This window comes from Carcharhinus amblyrhynchos, chromosome 11 (genome assembly GCF_965287045.1).
Source record: "Carcharhinus amblyrhynchos chromosome 11, sCarAmb.v2.hapA, whole genome shotgun sequence".
Classification (NCBI taxonomy): Eukaryota; Metazoa; Chordata; class Chondrichthyes; order Carcharhiniformes; family Carcharhinidae; genus Carcharhinus; species Carcharhinus amblyrhynchos.
The window spans coordinates 4,128,190-4,154,763 of NC_137334.1; the positions used below are offsets into that span (position 1 = coordinate 4,128,190).

The 26,574-nt window shown below is 43.3% G+C and overlaps 1 protein-coding gene across 4 annotated transcripts in view; it reads left to right on the forward strand.

The window, feature by feature from the left end:
- The window catches only part of LOC145349855 (diacylglycerol kinase beta-like), a 534,763-nt gene extending 526,703 nt beyond the window's left edge, over positions 1-8,060 (forward strand). For all 4 annotated transcript variants that reach the window (XM_080198449.1, XM_080198452.1, XM_080198451.1 and 1 more), the window contains 3 exons: positions 176-296; positions 853-913; positions 6,547-8,060. In XM_080198449.1, coding sequence (XP_080054575.1) covers positions 176-296; positions 853-913; positions 6,547-6,645 — 281 coding nt within the window. In that variant the 3' untranslated portion in view covers positions 6,646-8,060. The remainder of the gene's footprint in view (positions 1-175; positions 297-852; positions 914-6,546) is intronic.
- Positions 8,061-26,574: the final 18,514 nt, after the last annotated feature.

The following is a 26,574-nucleotide window of genomic DNA, read 5'->3' on the forward strand; positions in this document are numbered from 1 at the left end:
TATTTATACATTAATTATGAAACTGCTTCAAACAGGACAACAAGGTGGAAGCTGGAGTTGGAAGGTGTTTAATCGTCAGAAAATCACTCGGCTTGTACATATACCTGTGTAGGATTTCAGTTTGTCAGTCACTGGCTTCATAAACAGATGAGTTTATCTTTTACTTCTGTTGTAGATTTCAGTGATCAGCTGCTTGAGGTTGTTGGCCTTGAAGGTGCCATGGAGATGGGGCAGATTTACACTGGATTGAAAAGTGCCGGGAAACGCCTGGCTCAGTGTTCCTGTGTCACTATCAGGTAATTATTCAAATGTCCCCGTTTGCTCTTCCACAGCAAATTGTTCAGAGCCTAAACCATTACAGCTTTTACCTGACCCTTTTTATGCACACACAGACACACGCGCACACACATAGACACGCATACATACACACAGACATGCATGCACACACACAGACACACACTGTGCACACGCATGCACGCACACATGCACAAGCACACAGGTACCCATGCACAGACATGCATGCGCACACATGCACAGACACACATGCGCACATGCACAGACACGCAAATGCACGAATACAAACGCACAGACACATGCACGCATACACAGACACACAAATACAAACGCACAGACACGCATGCACGCGTACACAGACACACAAATGCACGAATACAAACGCACAGACACGCATGCACATAGACATACACACCACGTGCGCACACACACGCACATGCACACACAGACGCATGCAAACACACACACACTAGTCTGATGATTAGTCAGTCTGAAAACTGAGTATGACACAGAAATTCCCCTTCAAATACCGAGTTAACTGCATGTAATTATTTATAGAACAACCAAGCTGCTGCCTATGCAGATTGATGGGGAGCCTTGGATGCAGCCTCCTTCTACTGTAAGTGTTAATTCTACCTATTTCTGTGGCTGTGCTATTGTGTAACACAATATAAATACATCTACTCTCTCATGCCTGCTGCCACTGACTCACCTGTGTGTTGTTTAATGATTTGTTAAAAATATCACCTTTTTTAAAGAGTTTTTACTCCATTCTTAAAGTTGCAAAGCCAATGCTGAGAATGTACACGGCAGACCCAAATCCATCACCCTGCTTACTCCAAAAACCAAATCCAATTTGAGTCCAATTCATGGTCCCCATGAGAGAGAGAGACAAACAGCATCCAAGCTGACAAGCTAAAGCTTTGAGCTTGATCTTAGCCAAAAGATCAAGAAGCAATGATGTTAAAAGTAGCACCATAGGAAACACCATCTGCATTTTAAGGCAGGATTTTCTCTCAATGAGGGGGGTGGGCAGAGGGTAAGGAATGAAGAGAGCTCATCAATGTGGAGGAGTCCTCCAGCATTTCTAAATCTTAATTTAGAAGAGGGATCCTGCAGTCATGCACCATTTTCAGCTGGCAAGAGCAGTTGGCCTCTGTAGATTCTTATTGAATGACCATGGGTGGCATGGTGGCACAATGATTAGTACTGCTGCCTCACAGCGCCAGGGATCCGGGTTCGATTCCGGCCTTGGGTGACAGTCTGTGTGGAGTTTGCACATTCTCCCCATGTCTGTATGGGTTTCCTCTGGGTGACGTGATTTAGTAAAAACGATGGTTCATCTTAGTGTCAGGAACCACAACTTCCTGTTTTCTAAATTTTTTGTAAATGTTTTCATGGATGACCAATAACGGAAAGAGCCCGTGGGTAGGGGAATCTTCAAATCAGATAGGGGCGCAATCAGATGAAACTTCTTTTCTTTATTCATTCATGCCGCATGGGTATCGCTGGCTGGCCAGCATTTATCGCCCATTCTTAGTTGCCTGAGGACAGCTGAGAATCAATCAAATTTCTGTGGTTCTGGAGTCACTTGTAGGCCAGACCAGGAAAGGATGGCAGATTTCCTTCCCTAAAGGACATTCATGAATCAGATGGGGTTTTCCAACAATATACAATGGTTTCGTGGTTAGCATTAGATTCTTAACTCCAGATAGTTTTTATTGAATTCAAATTTCACCATCTGCTGTGGGGGGATTTGATTAAGTGGATTGGCCATGCTGAGTTGCCCCTTAGTGTCAGGGGGATTAGCAAGATAAATGCAGGGGATTATGGGGTTAGGGTCTGGGTGGGATGGATGTTGGGGCAGGCTTCTTTGACCGAGTGGCCTCTTTCTGCACCGTAGGGATTCTGTGATTTCCTTCCCTAAAAGACGTAAGTGACCAGATGGGTTTTTCTGACCATCTATAATGGTTTCATTGTCATCAGTAGATTCTTAATTCCAGATTTTTTTTTAATCGAATTCAAACTCCACCATCTGCTGTGGCAGGATTTGAACCCAGGTCCTGGTTGGGCTGAAGTTCTGGATTAATTAATTGCCTGGCGATAATAGCACTGGCCATCGCCTCCCCATAGTCAAGCTTGAACATACACAGCTCCTGGAAGCGTAACTTGTCAACCATGCTCACTGTCCCCTTCCCCCTCCCCCGCCCCCGCCTCCACCCCCACCCCACTCCACCCCACCCCATGAACGTTTGGGACTTTCTTTAGATGCATGGGAAATAAAATTCAATTTCGGCAAGTGCACAAAATGAGTGGTAGCAGGTCTGACACCCACTGCTGTCTGTTTGACTAAACCACAGAGGATAATTGTAATTAACATTCAGCAACAACCGTCGAAAAATTTGAAGCCAGATACTGCATTATTTTGAGTAGTGGTCACTTCTCGTTAACTATTTTTTGTCTTGTAAGTACCTGCCAAAAGAATTTTCTTTAAACATTTCGCTTCTTTGAAATAAGCAGTTGCATTTAATCCCCCGTTTTGGATCCCCGTCAGTCCTTGCAACCTGTTCCCAGGGCTTCTGCCAAATCTGGGTCTCGATCTGACCACAAGAACATGTGCAGGAGCAGCCCTGGAGCGTAGGGAAGCAGCTTACCATCTGCTCAGTGCCTCACCTCACTGGCACACTCAAGATTGGGAATTACCATGTGGTGGCATTAACCCATAACCCACCATTTCATGTGTGGCACATTGAGGAGACAGGCAGTACCACCACAGAGCTGCACGTGACCAGTGGAAAATGGTGTATCTGATGTGATTTGATTTATTATTGTCACATGTATTGGGACACAGTTTCTTGCACTGTACAGATAAAACATACCATTCATAGAGCACATAGGAGAGAAGGAAAAGAGAGGGTGCAGAATGTTACAGTCACAGCTAGGGTGTGGAGGAAGATCAGCTTCACATATAGTAGAGTGCTGACTGGTTGGCGCATTCAGAATTCCCAACATTGAGGCTGTTCAACCCTTCGAATCTGGACTGGTACATGTGAAACACCTGGCCTCCCACCTTGAGTGCTTAATTATTTACAGAAACAAACAGACTTAGATTTATAACCCCACATCGAAGATAGCTAATGCTTTAATAACCTCTTTAAGCAGCCAGTCAATCTGTGAATTTAGGACCCCAACTAAGATGATAATAGCTTGTGCAAAGCAACCAATCATTAATAATGATGTAGTGATAGCACTTGGGATAATGCCAACTGACAGCTTTTTAACCATTAAAACAGTTCTTTTCAACTATCGCTGACACAGGCAGCCTATTTTAATTTTTAAAGAACTGGTGATTTAAATAACTGACGGTTCCACAGATCTTATCCGCTCTTCAAAAGCATTTATGATTTTTTTTTTCTAAAATTGTAACTCCCGCACTGTGGGCGAAATCTCCAGCTGTGGTGAAAATGGTGAGTTTGAGTTAAGAACTGAGTTGAAATGGCCCAATTGGGTTCAGTTTTCCATCATGTATGTGTCTCACACTCTGCCCCCATTCTCCTGCTGATGAAAGTAGGGTCTGTTGGAAAGGGGTGGGATTTCTAAATAGCACCATTTTTAAAGATGAACAAATTCTCCATGAAGTTTTGTTTCTTTTACCTATGCTGCTGGCTGTTGACCCTTCTGCTGTTGGAAACAGCTTCTCTTTATTTAATTAAACTATACCCTTCAGGATTTTAAGCACAACTATCAAGTTTCCTTCTAATCTCTGCCCCACTAAATTGTATCACCTCATGCCTCCATCGAGTATTATCTACCATGCGATTACCCATTCCATTTGCATATATATATATATATATATACATCTTCTTGAAATCTGTGGGTGGGATTTGAACTCACTCTCGCTTTCACAGTGTTGAAAACAGGATCCCTTGCTATATTCCTCATGCCTCAATTGAAGGGATTGCTGCCTCACATGGAAGGGATACTTGGCCCTCTTGAACTACCATGGAATCAAATAGTGCAGAAGAGGCTGTTCTGCACTGACCCATGTGAAAGTCCTGGCCTCCCACCCAATCCAGTTTACCAGCACTTGGCCCATAGCCTTGATCGTTATGACATGTCAAGGGCTCATCCAGCTACTGTTTAAAGGATATGAGGCAACCCGCCACTACCATGCTCCCCAGGCAGCACATTCCAGACTGTCACCACCCTCAGGGTAAAAAAGGTTTTCCTCACATCCCCCTCCTGCCCCTCACCTTGAATTTGTGTTCCCTCGTGACTCCTTACCCATTCTGTCTATGCCCCTCGTAATCTTTGATCAGGTTGTCCCCTCAGACTTCTCTGCTCCAGTGAAAATAACCCAAGCGTTTCCAACCTCTCTTCATAATTTCAGTGTTCCATCCCAGGCAGCATCCTGACGAATCTCCTCTGCACTCCCTCCAGTGCAATCACATCCTTCCTATAATGGGGCAACCAGAACTGCACACAGTTCTCCAGCTGTGACCTCACCAAATTCCATACAACTCTAACATGACTTCCCTGCAGTTGTAATCTGTGTCTTGATCGATAAAGGCAAGTGTCCTATATGTGTTTTTCACCACCCTACTAATGTGCCCTTCCATCTTTAGAGATCTGTGGACAAATACGCCAAGGTCCCTCAGTTCCTCGGAACTTCCTGGTGTCATGCCATTCATTGAGTACTTTCTTGTCAAATGACTTCTTGCAAAGTGTTGGGGGAGGTGAATGCTCAGGTATTACTTCCCTTATGATCGTATGGGAGAGTCAGTTATAAATCAGGATAAGGGAAGAATGGACAAGGTATTGGAAAATGACCTGGCAAATAGAGGCTAGCGGGTTGGAAGGTGAGAGAAAAGGAACATTGTGACAAGCGGAGGTAGAAGGGATGAACTGAAAAATGTGTTGGATGTTATCATGGGTCCTTTAGACCACTGTGATGACTGAGGTCTTGACTGAAGAAGGAAAAAAGACATTTGTACATTCGAATCTAAATCATAAAATTGTAAGACCAAAATGCAAGGAGACAGAGAAAATGGGAAACATGGATGGAGTCCTTGAAGGAACGAGCCTGAGTAACTGGATGAAAGGCAGGCATTGCTGGCACCCATGCATTTGTATAAGAAGCAGAGAGCCCAAAGATCATCCTGGTGAGGAAGAACAATGTGGAGAGATTGGACTTGCATTTGGGAAAACAAGATGGTCAGAACTGGAGGAAGCAATGGAGGGCATCAGAGGAGTGCTAAATATAGGGGCACATGAAGGCTAAAAATAGAATGTGGGAGGAAGAAGTGTGGTTCAGTGGGATTGGAGCGTGCTGTCAGTCAGCCCTGTTTGTGTATCTTAGAGGAGAAACTCTGTGGGATTGGGGAACAATGATCTTGAAGACTATGGGATTGAGGATGTGAGGTCAGTAATAATCTACGAAATGATGGCACGGAGTTCAGTATCAGGGTCATGGTCCAGAGAAGAGAGAGAGGATCATTGACAGATTGGCATTCAGCTCGATTGTTTAAAGCTCCTTCCAACGTCATCACGTTAGTCAGCAGAGTTAATGATTTTTGAAAAAGGATGAAGTGAAGTCAGTCCCGCCAGTCCTAATAAATATATACAATTTCTATGCTTTTAGTTTGCAGAAATGTGCCTTCCTGATGAATAGGTTCCACCACAGTGATGTTATTAATGTTGCCCCTCAGTCCATCTCATCTGCACATTTACTACTTATACACAGAAGTCATAGAATCCCTACAGTACAGAAGGAGGCCATTCAGCCCATCGAGCCTGCACCAATAACTAACCCACCCAGGTCCTATCCCCGTAACCCCCGCATATTTACCCTGCTAGTCCCCTGACACTAATGGGTAATTTAGTATGGCCAATTCACTTCACCTGCATGCCTTTGGAGTGTGGGAGGAAACCAGAGCACCCCAAGGAAACCCACGCAGACAAGGGGAGAATGTGCAGACTTCACGCAGCCAGAGACCGGAATTGAACCCGGGTCCTTGGCGCTGTGAGGCAGCAGTTCCTACCCAAATTCAACTTGGAATGGAGAGGAATGGGGTTCAACTAAAACGAGGAAGGAACACATACTGCATAAATTGTAATGAATGAGTTTACTTCATCAGTGTGGCCTGTGTTTTAACCCAGTGTTTAACCTGTTAACAGTGGGACGTGAAAGTTAGCGCTGTTTAGTAAATACCGAGTTTAAGACTGATTCCTTTCCTTGTTATATTTTTCCAGATCAAAATTACACACAGAAACCAGGTACCCATGCTCCTGGGACCTCCAGCAAAGGCAAGTTTACTTTTCTGGAAAAAGAGAAATTGCAGCAGAGATTAAGCGTGCAGGAAAATGTTACAGCTGACAATTATGTCACAAGGAAGCCCGCTGGACAAATGGATTCTTCCTTTTTACTTAAGATTGTTCATTTTTACTCTGCATTTGTAGCACAGAGTCTTTGGACTCAAATACTGTATAATAGCAACACGTGATTTGGACTTGAATGAAGATAACTTTGTACTCTCTATTTTAAAATGGACAGATGAAGTGAAGCAGTGAGCTCTCTGAGAATGAACCGAATCAGCAAATACTTGGGTAAATGTCAGACCGAGACATTTCCATTTCCAAAGCTTTGTTCTTGTGTCTTCTTAGGAACAATGCAACAGAATCCTCAAAAAAAAAGTGGTGCAGTGCTTTGTGACGTGATCCAGATTCACCAGTGCTACAATAATAAAATGATCCACTCCAGTATCTCATTCAGACCATGCACATTGCCAATCAGTACAGCATTTGTTTCATGTAATCATCTCAGAACTGCAGGCAGTTCTGGGATAGCGAGAGGAGATTTGCATTTTGGGATTGTGAATAGTGTTCTGAAATTGTAAGCCATGTAGCTTACACCCTGATCAAATACCCCCCATAGTATCATGGTTTAAAAAAAAGAGAAAATCTAATGGTGAATCTTCTCTTATGCTGTGATACCACTGCATAGCTATAGGAAGTAACAGTAAAATATATTTAAATGGCTATATGTCGATATTCCTAATATTGGCAAAAACTGAGAAATCTATTAAGTAATATAGTTGTACTGACATTCAGAGGAAGCTGTGCTTAGAGGCCAGACCTGTGTGTGTGTGAGAGTGTGTGTGAGAGAGTGTGTGTGAGAGAGTGTGTGTGTGAATCATATACATGATTGCAGAACATCATTGGTATTCAAGTTAAACCTATGCATCAGCACTGGTTGTGTTTACGTGTAGACTATCATTTTTGATGTAGTACATTAGTGGCAAAGATAGGCTTGTGTGTTCTCTGTGTCAGTTTACAATCATCAGCCTTAACTATGTGTCTGGACATAAAAGGTGCAATAATTATTAAAAAAAAATATAGGTCTTAAATGGTAAAAGAAGCCAAATATATAGCACTTGTTTTATATTCTTTGTGTTTGCTCTACATGTGAAAGGTCCATGAATAGAGATGCCACTAAACACACTACTAGTATGGTGAGGAGGTCCATATCTATTTTGAATGTACTGTAAAGCTGTTAGAAGACATTTACTTTTGCTGTTTGGATAATTTAGAGTTTTCTTATCTGTATATTGTTCTGAGTTTGAAAGTTATGTAAAATAAAGTCTGCCTGTGTCATGTTCTCCCTTGTCAGTCGAATTGCTTTCAGCTGCTTGCTGGGTATTGTGTAGATCGGTTGTGTACCATGTTTGTGTGTAACCTGAAATGGATACTGTTTTAGAACAAATAAAAAAAAAGGCTGATTCTCGCTGAATGTCGTTATTGGATAGCCGGAATAATGCCTGGGGCTTGTGACGATACTGTGCCTTTAAGAAGAAATGTATTTTAACCACGTTCCTTTGCAGGATGTTTCTAGCAGGCCCTGGAAGTTGTTGGCATCGTTTTATCTGCAGCCAGTGTCTCTAATTACTGAAGCCATATAGTGGACACTGGGCTTACCTTTAATCTGGACTAATGCAGTGTCCTGGAGTTTTACAATCCTTTGGGGATTGCTGAGTGGAGATTAATTTGAGAATGATTGACAGGCCAGGTGATGCCTGGGGACAATTCTGTTTTCACAAAAAAGCCTAAGTATTTAGTTTTGATTTAGTTGTTGTTAAAACCTGGTGGAAACAGACAGAGTCTCTGTCTCGCTCTCTCTCACCCTCTCTCCAGAGGCTTTTTGGAAAGTTCCAGGACTGGGAAGCCTCAGAGAGTCAATCCAAAATTCAAAGGACCAATTCACAGCAAGTGTTAAAAAACTGAGAACCCAGTATCACGTGAGTATACTTGTTTTTTGTGCCAAGTATAGGTAAGGGTATGTGGGATGGCGTTTGTCCTGGAACAACATAGATAGCTAGCTGTTAAGATTTATATTGTGTCATGTTTAATTCTTGTAATTGGTAAATGTTATGCTAATTTATTTTTTATTGTACTTTAACTGTGTTCTTAAGTAAACTTTGTTTGATAGAAGCTTTCTGGTGGGTCACTTGAATCATACCTGGAGTGAAACACCTTCTGCTCGCCCATGCCAAAACGAAGTGTAAAACTTAGGGTCTAGGCTATCTTCATAAAACACCTTGGAGTGTCTGGCCTGGGTCTTAACAGGTTGCATCTGGAATTCAGGATGGAATCCACCAGCAGACCTCGACCCAGAGCACCACAGCAGTGGGTCAGGGGAACATCTACAGGTGGACTTTCCAGATTCAGTGCCCTGGAGGGTTTCCATCTTCCAGCCTCAAGAGTGCTCCTGGAATCCATTTCCAGGATGTCCACCTTCTTCCTTCAATACTGGGTCAGTGATGTTAGGCACTTATTCAATTTGGTACCCACACATAATGACGGACTATGTGCCATCCAGGCCTGTCCCACCACAGAATAGCGCGTACAACACCCAGGTGCATAATTAATGAGGCTGGGGCTGGACGATTTGGCATGTTTTCCAGCCAACTTCCACAGTGGAAAACTCTTCACATTCCAACCCCTGCCACAGGACTTTGTCTCAAAACAGAAGAATTGCAACCTTTGTGTTTGTCTTCACTGTAGGAAACAGAGAAAAAAAATCCCAAAAACACTTGTAAATCAAGATACGGAGTCATCAGGAGAAGGGTGCAGAGAAAATTACTGGAACTGAAAACTAAATCCCTCGGACTTGATCATTTGTATCCTAGAGTCTTCAGAGAAGTGGCTGCAGAGATAGTGGTTGCAAAATTCCCCAGATTTTGGAAAAGTTCCATCGGATTTGCAAAAAATGTAACCCCTCTCAATTCAAGAAAACAAGAAGACTACACCTTAATGTCTGTGATGGAAAAAATGCTAGCGTCTTTGACTAAAGAGGTTATAGCAAGACATTGAGGAAATGTTAATGCACATCGGGCAGAATCAACATGGTTTTTGTGAAAGGAAATTGAATTAGACTAATTTATTTAAAGTTCTTTGCGGTAGTAACAAGCAACATGGATAAAGGGGAACCTGGAGATGCGGGGTACTTGGATTTCTAAAAGGTTTTTGACAAGTTGCAGTATCAAAGGATGCTACACAAAATAAGAGCCCGTGGTGTTGGGGTAACATAAGAGCGTGGATAGAAGACTAGCGAGTTAAATGGGTCTTTTTTGGCTGTAATTGGTAGAGTGGCACAGAGATTAATTTTGGCAACTCAACTATTTACAATTTACAGCAATGATTTGGACAGAATGTGTGGTAGCTAAATGTTCTGTTGACACAAAGGTAGGAGAGTAGATTGTGAAGAGGGCATAAAGAGTTTGCAAAGGGTCAAAGATAGAGTAAGTGAGTGGGCAAAGATTTAGCAAATTGTGGGGAAATGTGAAATTGTCCATTTTGGCAGGAAGATTGAAAAATATTATTTAAATGGGGAGAGATTGCAGAGTTCTGTGACAGAGGGGGATCTGGGTGGCCTGGCCCATGAACCACAAAAGGTTGGTTTGAAGTGATTAGAAAAGCAAAGGGACTGTTGGTGTTTATTGCAAGGCAGATTGAGTGCAAAAGTCTTGTTACAGTTGTTCCAGGTGTTGGTGAGACCACATCAGAAAGCAGTTCAATGAAGCTTCAGGTGACCAACTCCAGGTTTGAAGGGGTTATGAGGACAGGTAGGACAGGTCGGGCCTGTGTCCATTGGAGATTAGAAGAATGAGAGGTGACCTTATTGACACATCCAAGATCCTGAGCGAATCGGACAGGGTGAATGCTGAGAGCTTGTTTCCCATGTGAGAGACTAGAATTAGGGGATGCGGTTCAAAAATGAGGGGTCTCTTTTTAAGATGGAGATGAGGAGAATTTTTTTTCTCTGAGAGTAGTCTTTGGAATTCTTTGTTCCTCAGAGAACATTGGAGGTAGCGTCACAGAATTTTTTTTTTCCAGCTGAGTTAGGTGGATTCTTGATCAACAAGGATTATAGCACAAAGACAAGGAAACTGAGATGAGGTCACTATCAGATTAGTGATGATTTTGTTAAAAGGCAGAGCAAGCTAAAGGCTCTGAATCACCTACACCTGCTCCTAATCAGTATGTCCATGTGAGTCTTCAAGTTTGTAACAATGCTTTAGCTTTGGTTTGTATGTTTTACAATGTATACTGACCAGTATTTGTCCGAATCCAAAGGCAAATTATATAACAGCATATCTCTTGGTGACTGCGTGCCACACTGTAATGGAAAATATTTATTCCAGTTTCCAGAAAAATAATATTTGCTTTGATTTTAGCAATATTCTTAATCTGCTATATTTGATAGTTACCAACAAAATTGAAACTGTGAACAAGCTTATTAACTCTCTCCCAGGAACTATTCAAAGTGGCCACATCAAGTGAGATTTCCCCCTCAATATGAACCTGTTCAAGACAAAGTCCCAGGAAAGGTGTTTGGGGACTTTCAAAGGACAGTTAAAAAGTCTGACAACACCAGGTTTAAGTCCAACCGATTTATTTGATAGTAAACTCACTAGCTTTCGAGGTTACCCTCTTCGGCAGGTGAATGGAGAGTTCTGGCCTCAGACAGAGCACATAAAGCACAGTTTACCCCAGTCCAACGCTGGCATATCCACATCAGAATTTCAAAGGTGCAGGGATGGGAAGTTCTTTGGAGGACATGAGGTGAAGTATGGACAGAAGTGGGAAAAAGGCAAAGTTTGCAGAGAATTTTGGTTTGGGGCAAAGAGGAAATTTGAAAGATGCAACTGAACACATGGGCTGGACTTTTACCGTCTCACAGAACGGAATTCTCTGTTGGTCTCAGGCAGGATTTTATGAGCCTTGCCCGAGTGAACTGAACTTCCAATTTTTTGCCAAACAGTACTTGTTTCAAAGATAACATAAGAACATGGAGCAGGAGTAGGCCATCTAGCCCTTCGAGCCTGCCCCGCCATTCAATAAGATCATGGCTGAGCTGTCATGGCTCAGTTCCACATTCCCGCCCTCTCCCCGTAACCCTTAATCCCTTCTCTTATCAAAAACCCATCAACCCGCGTCTTAAAAATATTTAGCGAGGCAGCCTCCACCACTTCAACGGGCAGAGAATTCCAGAGATTCACCACCCTTTGAGTGAAGAAGTTCCTCCTCAACTCCGTTCTAAACCGCCCCCCCCTTATCTTGAGGCTGTGCCCCCCTAGTCCTACTATCCTTTCTGAGCGGGAAGAGTCTCTCCACCTCTATCCTATCCATCCCATTCATCATCTTATATGTCTCAATGAGATCTCCCCTCATTCTTCTAAACTCTAACGAGTACAAGCCTAGTTTATTCAGCCTCTCCTCATAGCTCAACCCCCTCAACTCCAGCATCAGCCTAGTAAACCTCCTCTGCACTCCCTCCAAGGCCAAAATATCCTTGCGTAAGTTAACAAAAGAGCCAGTAACTAGACTCATTTGGATTTGCCATCATTTTAACCAGACATGTCTAAGCAACTTCATTTTTGTCTCTCCCCCCCACCCCGCCTGGCGACGAGAACCTGAACTTTGCAGTCAAGCAAGGAAGCTCACTTCTGATCTCAAAGAAGGCTGCCCACAAACATCCAACAATCTCTGGCAGGAACTTCCCCTCTCCCCACCACAGTTTAAATCAGGGAGGGTGCCAACAAGTAGATGGTGGTGGAGACGGCGGTCTAATAGTATTATTGCTTGACTAGTAATCCACAGTAAAGTTCCGGGGACCCAAGTTCAAACCCCACCATGGCATATGATGTCTTTTACGGATATAGGGCTAGGCCAGGCCATCAGCAGATTTGGAATTAAAAGGTTGAAACTTTTAAAAGCAAAGTATTGGGGACTGGGAGCCAATGTAAGTCAGCGAGCACAGGGGGTGATGGATGAGTGAACTTAGCGACAACCCTTCCTAAGGGGGCAGCACAGTGGTTAGCGCTGCTGCCTCACAGTGCCAGGGACCTGGGCTCAATTCAAGCCACAGGTCACTGTGTGATGTTTGTACATTCTCCCCGTGTCTGCTGGGTTTCCTCTGGGTGATCCGGTTTCCTCCCACACTCCAAAGGTGTGTAGGTTAGGTTGATTGGCCGTGCTAAACTTCCACCTGTTGTGAGGGGGTTTAAATATGTGGAGTTACGGGGATAGGCCCTGGGTGGGAGTGTTGTCGGTGCAGGCTTGATAGGCCAAATGACCCCCCCCTTCCGCAGTGTAGATTCTATGAGTCTAACCCAAAGGTTGTAGCATCAATACTGTCACCCAGCAGTGACCTGGAATTAAACCTGCGGTCGGATGTTCAGTTAGAGGCTGCTTTCACTGTCAGTGAGGGTCAGTGTGAATTCTTAGCTGGTCATCTAGTTCACAAAGAACTCTGTAGGCAGAGCCAAGAACAGCAATAATAATCAGCAATGTGAAGAAGCTTCAATATTAATCTTAGCTCAGCTTCTTTTAATCAAAACCACCAAAGACTTTATAATGATAACAAATAACACCTTTTATTTGTTCAAAGTTAGAAGTCTAAGGAATGAATAATTACTGTAACAAGTCAGATTCTGTTAACAGTAACCTTACATTAATGTTGACATTCTTCACTTACAGTGCTGTGATCCCAATACTAATCTCAACGCTATCAATAGAAATAAGGGTGTAATCCATTGAATAATAGATAAACACTGAAATGGGCAGTAAAACACACACTTATGTCAAGAAAAACCCAGTCACTGACTGAGATAAGGGAAATGTCTCTGTCCTGTCAGGATGCTTATAAATCTCCTCTCTGCACCCTTTCTAAAATGATTACATTGTTCCTGGATTGGAGTACTCTAGCTGTGGCCTAATGAGTGTTTTATTGAAATTCATTTGTCTCTTTCCTGCCTACTTCTCTGATTTCATTGATATCTTCCTTCATTGATATCTGAAGCTTCCTTCCTCGTTGTCAAACATGCAACCAATTTTTGTATCTTCTGCAATTTTCTTTAATCATGCCCCCTGTATTTAGGTTTAAACCATTGGTACGTACCATGTACAGCAAGGGACCTGGTACTGAGCCCTGTGGTGTCCCTCCAGTCACAGAAGTACCCCTTGACCGTTAGTCGTTGCTCTGCCCACTGAAGCAGTTTTGGATCTAACTTGCCATTCTATCTCCAACCCTATGCATTTTACTTTTCTGATTAGTCTGCCCTGTGAGACCTTGTCAAAAGCCTTGCTAAAATCCATGTAAACTACACTAAACAAGTTGTTGTCATTGACATTCCTTGTTACCTCCTCAAAAAAGTCAATCAAGTTAGAAACAACATTCCATGTTGTGGCGATACCAGCGTTGGACTGGGGTGGACATAGTAAGAAGTCTCACAACACCAGGTTAAAGGGTTTATTTGAGATCACGAGTTCACTAACCTCCACTCACCTAATGAAGAAACAGCACTCCAAAAGCTTGTGATTCCAAATAAACCTGTTTAACGTTAACCTGGTGTTGTGAGACTCCTTACCATATCCGTGTTGACTGTCCTTGATTAATCTGTGCCTTCTGTAAAAAGGAAGGAAGCGATAGCCCATGTAATGAAAAGTCAGTCAGCCTAATGTTGGTGGTGGGCAAATTATTGGGGAAAATTCTGGGGATCGGTATATTTAGAATCTACATGATACATCCTGGTCCTCAGATTTTTTTTTCCCCCCCATAATTTGTCCACCACCAAAATGAGGCTGACTGCCTTGCGATTACACGGGCTATCACTTTCTCCCTTTTTACATGATGGTACAACCTCAGCAGCCTGCCCGTTCACCAGCACCATACCTGTAACCAGAAAATCTTGAAAAATGAAGTTCAGAGCCTTCACTACTGCCCCACTTCTCTCAGCAACTTGAAACACATTTCATCTGGGCCTTGCTATTTATCTACTCTCAAGGATAGAAAGTAGGGGCAGGAGTAGACCATTCAGCCCTTTGAGCCTGCTCTGTCATTCATTACGATCATCCAACTCAGTAGCCTGATCTCCAACCCCCCGCCAACCAAATCCTTTGATCCCCCTTCACCCCAAGAAAACATACAATGTTTTGGCCTCAACTGCTTTCAGTGGTAACGAATTACATAGGCTCACAACTCTTTGGGTGAAGAAATGTCTCCCCATGTCAATCCTAAAAGTTTCACCCTGAATCCTCAGACATCTCCTATAGCAAGAACACCCTTCCTCAGACAAGGAGACAGAACTGCGCACAATATTCCAGGTGTGGCTTCACCAAGGTCCTGTATAACTGCAGCAACTTCTCCTTGCTCCTGTGCTCAAATTCACTCACAGTGAAGGCTAACATACTATCTGGCTTCTTTACTGCCTGCTGCACCTGCATGCTTAACTTTAGCAAATGGTGTACAAGGATACCAAGTCTCATTGCACACTCCCCTCTCTCAATCTATAGCCATTCCGATGATAAGCTGTCTTCCTGTTCTACCAAAATGGATAATCTCACATTTATTCACGTTATACTGTATCTGCCATGCATTTGCCCACTCACTTAGCTTGTCCAAATAATACCAAAGCATTTCTGTATCCTCCTCATAGCTCACCCTCCCACCCAGCTTTGTGTCATGTGCAATGTTTGGAGATATTGCATTTAGTTCTCTCATCCAAATCATTAACAGATATTGTGAGTAATGATAAACTCCTTAATATTTCTTCTCTCACAAAGGTTATTGCCTCCAATTTCCCTCCAACTCGATTTTCAAGTTTGCTGATGACACTACCATAGTGGGTTGGATCGCAGACAATGACGAGCTGGAGTACAGGAATGAGATAGAGAATCTGGTGAACTGGTGCAACAATAATAATAAAAATGAAGGAGATAGCCATCGACTTCAGGAAGCATAGCGGACGACACACCCCTATCAATGGGGATGAAATAGAAATGGTCAAGAGCTTCAAGTTTTTAGGTGTCCAAATCACCAACAACCTGCCTAGCCCCCCCCATGCCGACACTATAGTTAAGAAAGCTCACCATTGCCTCTGCTTCCTCAGAAGACTCAGTTTCTCAAGTCCTGGCAACATCCTTGTAAACCTTCTCTGCACTCTTTCAACCTTATTAATATCCATCCTGTAATTAGGTGACCAAAACTGCGCACAATACTCTAAATTCAGCCTCACCAATGTCTTATACAACCTCACCAAAATATTTCAACTCTTATACTCCATTCTTTGGCCTTATAAATCAATGTTCCAAAAGCACTCTTTACGACCCTGTCTACCTTCGATGCCACTTTTCGGGAATTATGTATCTGTATTCCCAAATCCCTCTGTTCTACTACATCCTTCAGTGTCCTACCATTTACCTTGTATGTTCTACCTTGGTTTGTCCTTCCAAAGTGCAGTACCTGACACTTGTCTGCATTAAACTCCATCTGCCATTTTTCAGCCCATTTTTCTAGCTGGTCCAAATCCCTCTGCAAGCTTTGAAAACCTTCCTCACTGTCCACTACACCTCCAATCTTTGTATCATCAGCAAATTTGCTGATCCAGTTTACCACATTATCATCCAGATCATTGATATAGATGACTAACAACAATGGACCCAGCACTAATCCCTGTGGCACACCACCAGTCACAGGCCTCCACTCAGAGAAGCAATCCTCCACAACCACTCTCTGGATTCTTCCATTGAGCCAATGTCTAATCCAGTGTACTACCTCTCCATGTATACCTAGCAACTGAACCTTCCTAATTCACCTCCCTTGCGGGACCTTGTCAAAGGCCTTACTGAAGTCCATGCAGACAACATCCACTGCCTTCCACTTTCCTGGTAACCTCCTTGCAAACTCTAATAGATCGGTTAAAGATGATCTACCACGCACAAAGCCATGTTGACTCTCCTAATAAGTCCCTGTCCATCCAAGTATTTGTAGATCCTACCTCTTAGTACTCCTTCCGATAGTTTACTTACTACTGACATCAAGCTTACCAGCCTATAATTTCCCAGATTACTTTTTGAGCCTTTTTTAAACAACGGAACAACATGAGCTATCCTCCAATTACCCAGCACCTCACCCATGGATACCAACATTTTAAATATATCTGCCAGGGCCCCTGCATTTTCAACACTAGTCTCCTTCAAAGTCCGAGGGAATCCCCTGTCCAATCCTGGGATTTATCTACTCTGATTTGCCTCAAGACAGCCAGCACCACCTCCCCTTTTAATCTGTACAGGTTCCATGATTGCCCTACTTGTTTGCCTTATTTCCATAGACTCCATGCCAGTTACCTTAGTAAATACAGATGCAAAAAACCCATTTAATATCTCCCCCATTTCTTTTGGTTCCATACATAGCTGACCACTCTGATCTTCAAGAGGGCCAATTTTATCCCTTATATCCTTTTGCTCTTAATATACCTGTAGAAGCTCTTAGGATTATCTTTCACCTTGACTGCCAAAGCAACCTCATGTCTTCTTTTACCCTCCTGATTTCTTTCTTATGTAGCTTCTTGCACTTTTTATACTCCTCAAGCATCTTATTTGTTCCATGTTGCCTATACATGTCATACATCTCTCTCTTGTTCTTTATCAGATGTGCAATATCCCTCAAGAACCAAGATTTCCTTATTCTTACTTACTTTGCCTTTAATCCTGACAGGAACATACAAACTCTGCACTCTCAAAATTTCTCCTTTTGAAGGCCTCCCACTTACCAATCACATCCTTGCCAGAGAACAGCCTGTCCCAATCCATGCTTTTTAGATTGTTTCTCATTTCTTCAAATTTGGCCTTTTTCCGGTTTAGAACCTCAGCCCGAGGACCAGATCTATCTTTATCCATGATCAAATTGAAACTGATGGCGTTATGATCACTGGAACCAAAGTGTTCCCCTACACATACATTCGTCACTTGTCCTAACTCATTTCCTGATAGGAGATCTAATATTGCATCCTCTCTAGTTGGTACATCTATACATTGATTCAGAAAATTTTCCTGAACACATTCCAAACTCCACCCCATCTAAACCTTTAACAATATGGGAGTCTCAATCTATATGTGGAAAATAAAAAGCCCCTACTATCACAACTTTCTGTTTCCTGCAGTTGTCTGCTGTCTCTCTGCAGATTTGCTCCTCCAATTCTCGCTGACTATTGGGTGGTCTATAATACAATCCCATTAATGTGGTCATACCTTTCCTACCCAGCAAGAAAGGATGCCAAATGGAAATAAAAGCTTTCTTCCCAACTTCCTCAGGTGGAATGGTGGATAGATGCCCTGATGCCAGCCCTCTGCCAATGTGACTCTTGAGTTAATTACATCCAGCCACAGGAGCCAGCAATTAGATCTACCTTCCCTTCTTGAAGGAAAGTACTTAACCCAACTTCATCAAGTAGCCCAAGATCGATGTGGGAAGTGGATCCATTGAGGGAAATTCGCCATGTTGACTTTCGAGAGATTATTGACCCTACACAATGAGATACAAGGATGCAGACACTCACTAAATGATTGAGGGAACCTATCTGACAACTCAGACTGCTCTTTCACTCAAAAACACTGGCTGAATTCTCACATTCTCTTTCTTATGAGCTGGAAATTGGTGATACTTGCATCAGGCACCTCTTGTGTCATTCGAGCTTGATGGGCTATAAGGGGGGTTTCCATGCCAACTGTGGAATCTCTGCTCATTCAGGTTGAAACAGAATGTCTGTTCTCCTTATCTAAACACAGAACAGGCAGTTCATTGCTGCAGCAAGAAGCTGTTTGAGGATGAGTCAATTCAAACATTCCCCTACCTTCTTCAACAACAGCAGCTAAATTAAGCGACAGATATTGGTGACTCAGTCGTTCAATACCATTATAATGGGCGGCATGGAAATTCCCCTTATGGCCCATCAAGCTTGAATTTCCCTAATTTCTACACTCCGTTTAGCTCCTTAGATTATCCTCTGTTTCTGGTTTACAACTTGTATCTTCTACTGTGAAGACAAATACTAAGTATTTGTTCAAAGTCTCTGCCAGTTACACATTCACCATAATAGGTTTTCCTGTCTCTGCTTTAGCAACTCTCTTCCTTTTAATATTGTAAAAGCTCTTACTTTTCACAGTCCTGGTTAGTTAGAATGTAAGAACTAGGAGCAGGAGTAAAAAATTCAGCCCCTTGCATCTGCTCCACCATTCAATACAATCATGGCTGATCTTGTCTTAGTTTCAACTCCATTTTCCTGCCCATTCTCCATAACCCTTCAACCCATTACTATTTAAAAATCTGTCTATCTTCTCCTTAAATTTAGTCAATATCCAGGCATTCACTGCACTGTGGGGTAAGGAATTCCACAGATTAACCATCCTTTGAGAGAAGTAGTTTCTCCTCATCTCTGTTTTAAATTTGCCATCTCAAATCCTAAAACCATGACCTCTTGTTCTGATTGCCCACAAGAGGAAACATCCACCCTACGTCTGTTTTATCATCTTATACACGGCAATGAGATCTCCTCTCATTCCTCTGACCTCTAGAGACTATAGGCCTAAACTGCTCAACCTCTCTACATAAGGCAAACATCTCATCTCTGGAATCAATCTAGTGAACCTCCACTGAACTGTCACTAACGCCACTACATTCTTCCTCAACAACCAACACTTACTATAGATGTGTCCCCTAGGAACCATATCATGTAGTTACAACACATTGCTTGGCCATCCTTCCTTACTTTTTTAAATTTGTTTTTAATTTGTTTTCATTTTCAACTGGTTCTTAGCCTCTTGATCCATAAAATATTTTCCTTATTACCTTGAAGCTGAAAGCAACTTAGAGTAGATAATTCAAATTAGCAGTTACTTGTGTTCTAAAGGTTCCTTTTGGAGCACTTTGATAGTTTCTAAAACTCCCCCCAACGCTCAGACTTGCTCCAGTGCTCTACAACCTCATCAGCCTCGTCTTATATTCAAAAGTCATCCTTAAGTCCCTGGAACTTGACCACGAGTGAGTTAAATCATGCTGAGTTTTTGTTTTTGAATTTATACATATGATTTACCACTTTAGTGCCTTTCATGACCTGAGGGTATCCCAAAACACTTTATAGCCAGTTAAGTACTTTTGAAGTGTGGTCACTGTAGAAATGTAGGAAACACACAACTAATTTGATAACGACCAGATCATTTTGGTTGAGAGGATTAGTATTGAGCAGGAGTTCCCATGCTCTTATTACAAAAATTAGGGGCAATCCAGTTGACCTCAGTATCATTTTAACCAGGGAAAGAGATACGTAGAAAATTAATAACACAGAAGGAAACCATTCCGTTCATCGTGACTATGCCAGCTAAAATAAAAACACGCTATAAAGCCTAATACCACTTTCCAGTCCTGGGTGTGTTTCTCTGTCAGTTACACCACTTCAAACATAAATCCAACCTTTTTGTAAATACAGTGAGAGTTTCTTTATCAGTCTTTATAGTGTAAAGGAGGCCATTCGGTCCATCGAACCTGCACCAACAACAATCCCAACCAGGCCCTATCCCCATAGCCTCACATATTTACCCTGCTAATCCCCCAACACTGAAGGGGAAATTTTCGCGTGGCCAATCCATCTAACCTGCACATCTTTCTAACAGTAAGTTCCAAGTCCCCACCATCTTATGGGAGAGGGAAGGTTAGCGGAGGCATCCTAAGACCATTTACAAGCTGGAGACCCTCTGCACACCCCCCACTCCTACAGTCATTACAATCGCCTCACTGGTATCCATAGCTCAACCACTTTAGAAATAGCCAATTTATACGATTGTCACATCTTGCGACTGACTTTTTAAATTGGGGTACAATTAAAGGATCACTTAGTTTGCTCTGAATTCTGCCCAACAACAACTCTGGTTGGTTCAGCTGCTAAAGGGGAGCCCGGGTTTTTTTTAATTGGGAAAAATATGCAAGGTGTTTACACCTGTAGACAGCAGCTAGAAGATCTGGAATGATTGGAGATGGACCTTTAGGCCTAGATTTAAGTGGGCCTGGCTGTATCTCACATCCGGTAGCTCTGGAAGAAAGGTCTTGCCATTTGAGGCACTTTTTCTTGTGGCAGGTGCAGCAAGCCGAGAGATTTCCAGATTCTGTGCACTCCCCATTATGAGAGAAAATTCAAGCCTTACCCTCACAGGTAAATGTTTGGAATGTCAGGTTTTATAAACAATTATACTTTCAAATGTCTGTGTAATTCCAAAATAGAATGGATTTGGGGTTTCTAGAGGATAGCTAATTAGCTTTCCTACCTGGATACGAGGCCCATGTGATTCGTGTTGGGATGGGCTTTGGGAGGGAAAAGTCAGTAGAAAGACATTGTGATGACAGGTTGCAGCTTTTCTGAGGTATCCTTGGACCTCAAGTCAGGTTAGTCTGCAACAATCTAAGCGAGGGAGAGAGAGCATTGGGATAGTGGCAATCAGCCCTGCACCTGAAGTAGAGAAAATGCTAAGTCTATTTGATTTATTATTGTCACATGTATTAGTATTGAGGGATTAATGAGGTAAATATTGGGGTTATGGGGATAGGGCATGGGTGGGATTGTTGTCAGTGCAGAATCATAGAAATCATAGAATCCCTACAGTACCAAGAGACCATTCAGCCCATCGAGTCTGCACCAGCCACAATCCCACCCTGGCCCTACTCCCGTATCCCTACATATTTACCTAATAATCCCTCTAACCTACACATCTCAGGACACTAAGGGGCAATTTTAGCACGGCCAATCAACCTAACCTGCACATCTTTGGACTGTGGGAGGAAACCGGAGCACCCAGAGGAAACCCACGCAGACACGAGGAGAACGTGCAAACTCCACACAGACAGTGACAAAAGCTAGGAATCGAACCCAGGTCTCTGGAGCTGTGAAACAGCAGTGCTAACCACTGTGCTACCGTGCCGCTCATTTCTAACAATAATACAAAACACTTGTTTAAATGTAACCTACTATATGCATAGAAAGATATAGGATTTAATAAAGGTTCTTGGATTTCTGGTTCCACAGCTAAAATAATGCATTCTAAGATGTCATACATACCACACAATCTCTACAGTGCAGAAGGAGACCACTTGGCCCTTCAAGTCCGCATAAACTACCTGACAGAGCATCTCACCCAGAATCCCCCTGCACTTGGCGGCACGGTAGCACAGTGGTTAGCACTGCTGCTTCACAGCTCCAGGGTCCTGGGTTCGATTCCCAGCTCGGGACACTGTCTGTGTGGAGTTTGCACATTCTCCCCATGTCTGCGTGGGTTTCCTCCGGTTTCCTCCCACAGTCCAAAGATGTGCGGGTTAGGTTGATTGGCCATGCTAAGAAATTGCCACTTAGTGTCCAGGGATGCATAGGTTAGAGGGGATTAGTGGGTATAATGTGCAGGGATATGGGGGTGGGGCCTGGGTGGGATTGTGTTCGGTGCAGACTCGATGGGCCGAAGGGCCTCTTTCTGCACTGTAGGGATTTATGATTCACTTCCCAGAACCCCACACGTTCACCCCGCCAATCCCCCTAACCTACACATCCTGGGAGACCAAGGGATAATTTAGCATGACCAATCAACCTAACCCACACATCTTTGGACTGTGGAAGGAAACTGGGGCACCCGGAGGAAACCCACACCGACATGAGGAGAATGTGCAGACCGCACACAGACAGTCACCTAAAGCTGGAATCAAAATCAGGTCCCTGGTGCTGAGGGGCAGCAGAGCTAACCACTCTGCCACCGTGTCACCCACGTCCAACTATTAAGTTACAAAACAAAGGACACATGGAAAAGTCAATGAAGTAAAACGTGTACATTCAGTTTTCATAACTATAATCATGGATTTAAAATACTGCACATAACAGGCTTCAAGGTCTGGGTGAGATGGCAGCATTGTTACATAATAATTTCAGGATGATTTCTATTTTTGTGCAGTCAGTTTATGCTTTAATGGACCGCCTGTGTTTCTCTGCATAAATTTGTTTTCTACATCATGCATTTGAAAGCCTGTTATTAGCAATAAATCTTTGGACTTAATAACGTTCAGATATCCTCAAAGCACATACAGAACGGGTGCAGGAATCGCACATGCAACATAATACAAAGGAATGAAGAGACAGAGACATCATTGCAAACTCGTACTTACTCTTTCGGGTCTTTGGATGGGGAAACCACATGGAGGTAGGAGTGATGTTGCCGGGTTACTCAATTTGTCGAGTGTACGTGCAGTCCCAATAGCACGTAGCACCAGCCCAGATTCGCCAAGTCAAAACATTGTAGATAACCCACTACAGCATTGCCTCCCAGATCAAGTACCTTTCGGCCAATTTTTCGCTGCAGTTCCCCTGACATCAGTGATATCGATGGGCAGAATGGCCTCCTTCTGCAGTGTAGGAATTTTATTCTATGATTCTTAGTCTCGGACCTGTTTGATCAGTGGTCAGAGACAGGAATGCGTCCCCGAAATAGGTCAGGGAATCGAGAAGGTGAAAGTGGAAGAAGCTCAAATTTTGCAATTGTCCAATAGCTTTGAGGTTCTTGCAGCTGTGGGGATGAGAATGGGGGGGGACTGGAGTTTGGGTGAGTGGCACTGTGCTTCAGAAAGCCATTCAAGTTGGGGAGAGTTAATAAATGTGGTGGCAGTAAGGTCAGTGGGGCAGTTGTCTGCAGCTGATGTGTGGAGTGCCAGGGTTCAAGACATCTACTCAGGACTGGAGAGAAAATTGCAGTGGGACAAAAAAGGATCCTGTTGTCATGGACCATGTTAGTACCAACCAGATTGGTAAGACAGGGATTCTGAGCAGCACGAGGCTAAAATGGAAAGCCGAATCTCAAAAGTAATAAATAACCTCTGGATTATTAGAGTCATGGAGGTATACAGCACAGAAACAGCCCAACTCATTCATGCCAACCAGATTTCCTGAACTATACTAGTTAGTCCCTTTTGCCTGCATTTGGCCCATATCCCTCCAAACCTTTCCCATCCATGTACCTGTCCAAATGTACCTTAAATGTTGTAATTGTTCCCACCTCTACCACCTCATCCGGCAGCTCATACCATAGTCACACCACCTTCTGTGTGAAAAAATTGCCCCTCGCCCCCTTTTAAACCTTTTCCCTCTCATCTTAAGCCCTCTAGTTTTGGACTCCCCTACCCTGGGGAAAAGACCTTGGCTATTCACCTCATCGATGCCCCCTCATGGCTTTATAACCTTCATCCTCCTACGCTCCAGGGGGAAAGAAGTCTCTCATTACCTGAGCAAATTGGTGTAGAGTAAATAAGATCAGAGTGACGAAAACATGGTTCAAAAACTGGTGTGGGAGAAATGGGTTTCAATTCAGGGGGTACTGGGACAAGTATTGGGAAATATGCCATTGGAACGGGTTCCATCTGAACCATACAGGCCCAGTGTTCTGATGAGTCACATAGCCAGGAAACTAGATAGGGTTTTAAACTAAATAGTGGGGGGATGGGAATGTGTGAGAGGTGATGTGCTAAATCAAAAAATACCAGCATGATAGCGATTTGGGTAAAGATAACCAGAGTGTGGCAGGAAGGAACAGAGCGTACAAAATTAGTGCACTGGGAGATAAGAATAGAGATTGCAAAAATGGTAAAAAGCCGAAGTAGAAGCTTCTGTACCTGAATGCGCACTGCACACATGACAAAATGAATTAATTCTTTGCACTGATAACCATCATAGTGTCACGGCTGAAGAGCCACCAAAACTGGGACCTGAATATTGACGTGTGTTTGAAAAGATAGGAAGCTGGGAAAACTGGTGAGGTTTAATTAAGGATGTGATTAGTGCGGTAGTGAGATTACCTTAGTTCAAAAGAGCTTGTGGGAGTAGTTCAAGGCCCCCTAATAGCAGTTACACTGTAGGACAGAGTATACAGGAAGAAGTAAATGAGGTACGTGAGAAAGGTACCACAATAATCATGGGTGAATTTAATCACGTGGACTGGGAAAATCATATTGACAATGGTACCTGGAAAACGAATTCCTGGAGCGTACGCGCCAAGGTTTCTTAGAGCAGTACACTTGCAAGCCAGTCAGGAACGCCTGAACTCAGAAATGAGCAATGAGACAGGATTAACCAATAACCTCATGGTAAAGGAGCCTTTCGGTCACAGTGTTCATTGAATTTTATGTTCAGTTTGAAGGGGTGAACTATGGGTCTCGTGGGTCGAGAGTTGAAAGCTGAATAAAGGACATAATTAGAATATGAAAGTAGGGCTAGCTAAAGTGAACTGTAAAATCATAAGAGGTGTGTGCGGGTTCAGCAAGGTAAATGCACTTTACTGCAATTGCACAAGGCATTAGCGAGACCACATTTGGAGTAATGTGTATGGTTTTGGGCTCCTTATTTGAAAAAAAGATGTAATTGTATTAGGAACAATACAGCAAAGGTTCACTCGACTGATTCCTGCATTGCTTATCCTGTGAAGAAAGGGCTGGGCAGGTTGAGCTGCACCTATTGGAGTTTAGGTGGTGATCTTATTGAAGCATTTAAAGCCCCGAGGAGACTTGACAAAGACAATACCGGTAAAACATTTCCACTGATGGGGGAAGACAAGAAGTACAGGACACCGTTTAAGAATGAACTTAAAACTGAGATGAGGAGACTTTTTATCCTCTCAGACAGTCATCAGACTGAGGAATTGCAAGAATTAGAGACTGGGTCATTGAGTTTATTCAAGGCCGGGTTAGATAGATCTTTGATAAACACAGAAGGAGTCCAGGGGGGCAGACAGGAAAGTGGAATTGAAACCACAACCAGAACAGCCATGATCCAAAGAACAAAATCAGCCCGGGAAACAGGCCCTTCGGCCCAACGAGCCCGCGCCGCCATCTCAACACCACCAGTCCCCCTCTCCCCCCACGACTCCTGTCTAATGTTTTATGGCCATCCAGATTGAGGGAAACTGATTTACGGACAATTTATTCCTGCCAATCAGCCTAACAGCACATCTTTGGGGTGTGGGAGGAAACCGGAGCACCCGGAGAAAACCCACGCAAGCACGGGGAGAATGTGCAAACTCCCACAGACACCGGCCCAAATCCATGTGTCTGCACAGCAATCAGCGATAGTCACTGAGCTGTCGTCTTGCCCAGTATCTGGTCCAGTTTAGGCACACACTAACGACATGAAGCACGAGGCCAATCCTGAACAACCAAGAGCAGCCCCAGTACGACCCATCGCGTGTATGCCCCTCGTTGGACACAAGGTGGACCGACTTAAAACCTGTGAATGAAAAGAGAAAAACATTATTATCATACTATACCCATTTACATTACCAGGGATGCCCCAATGCTAATGACCCTTATTTAAAACAATCTCCTATATCCACCCATCTCCAACCCACTCATGTGCCTGTCTAAGTTACTCTTAAAGGACTCTAGCGTGTTTGCCTCCACCACCTTACTTGGCAGAGCATTCCATACCCCCACTACCCTCTGTGTGAAAAACCTCCCTCTAATATCTATGTTGTACCGCTCCCCCCTCACCTTAAGTCCATGGCCCCTTGTCCTACGTGTCTCTATCATAGGAAATAGCTTACCTCTGTTTACTCTATCTATACCCTTCATATCTTATATATCTCTATTAGATCGCCCCTCAGTCGGCATCTTTCAAGGGAAAAGAGCCCCAACTGAATGTTGGAGCAGTCTCAAAGGGCCAAATGGCCTTTGTTTTATATTTTGAGTTGTTGTTGCATTGTCACTTTAAGAATGTTCACACCTTCACTCCATATCCGCTCCGTGTCATCACTGGGTATTTCACGGGTTTTGCCAGATTGGAAATCCAGCCTTTGTATAATGAACAGCTCTTGACAAAGCTGCTTGTTTTATTCTAGAAAACCCATGGAAGCTAACTCCACATTCTTTTTGTC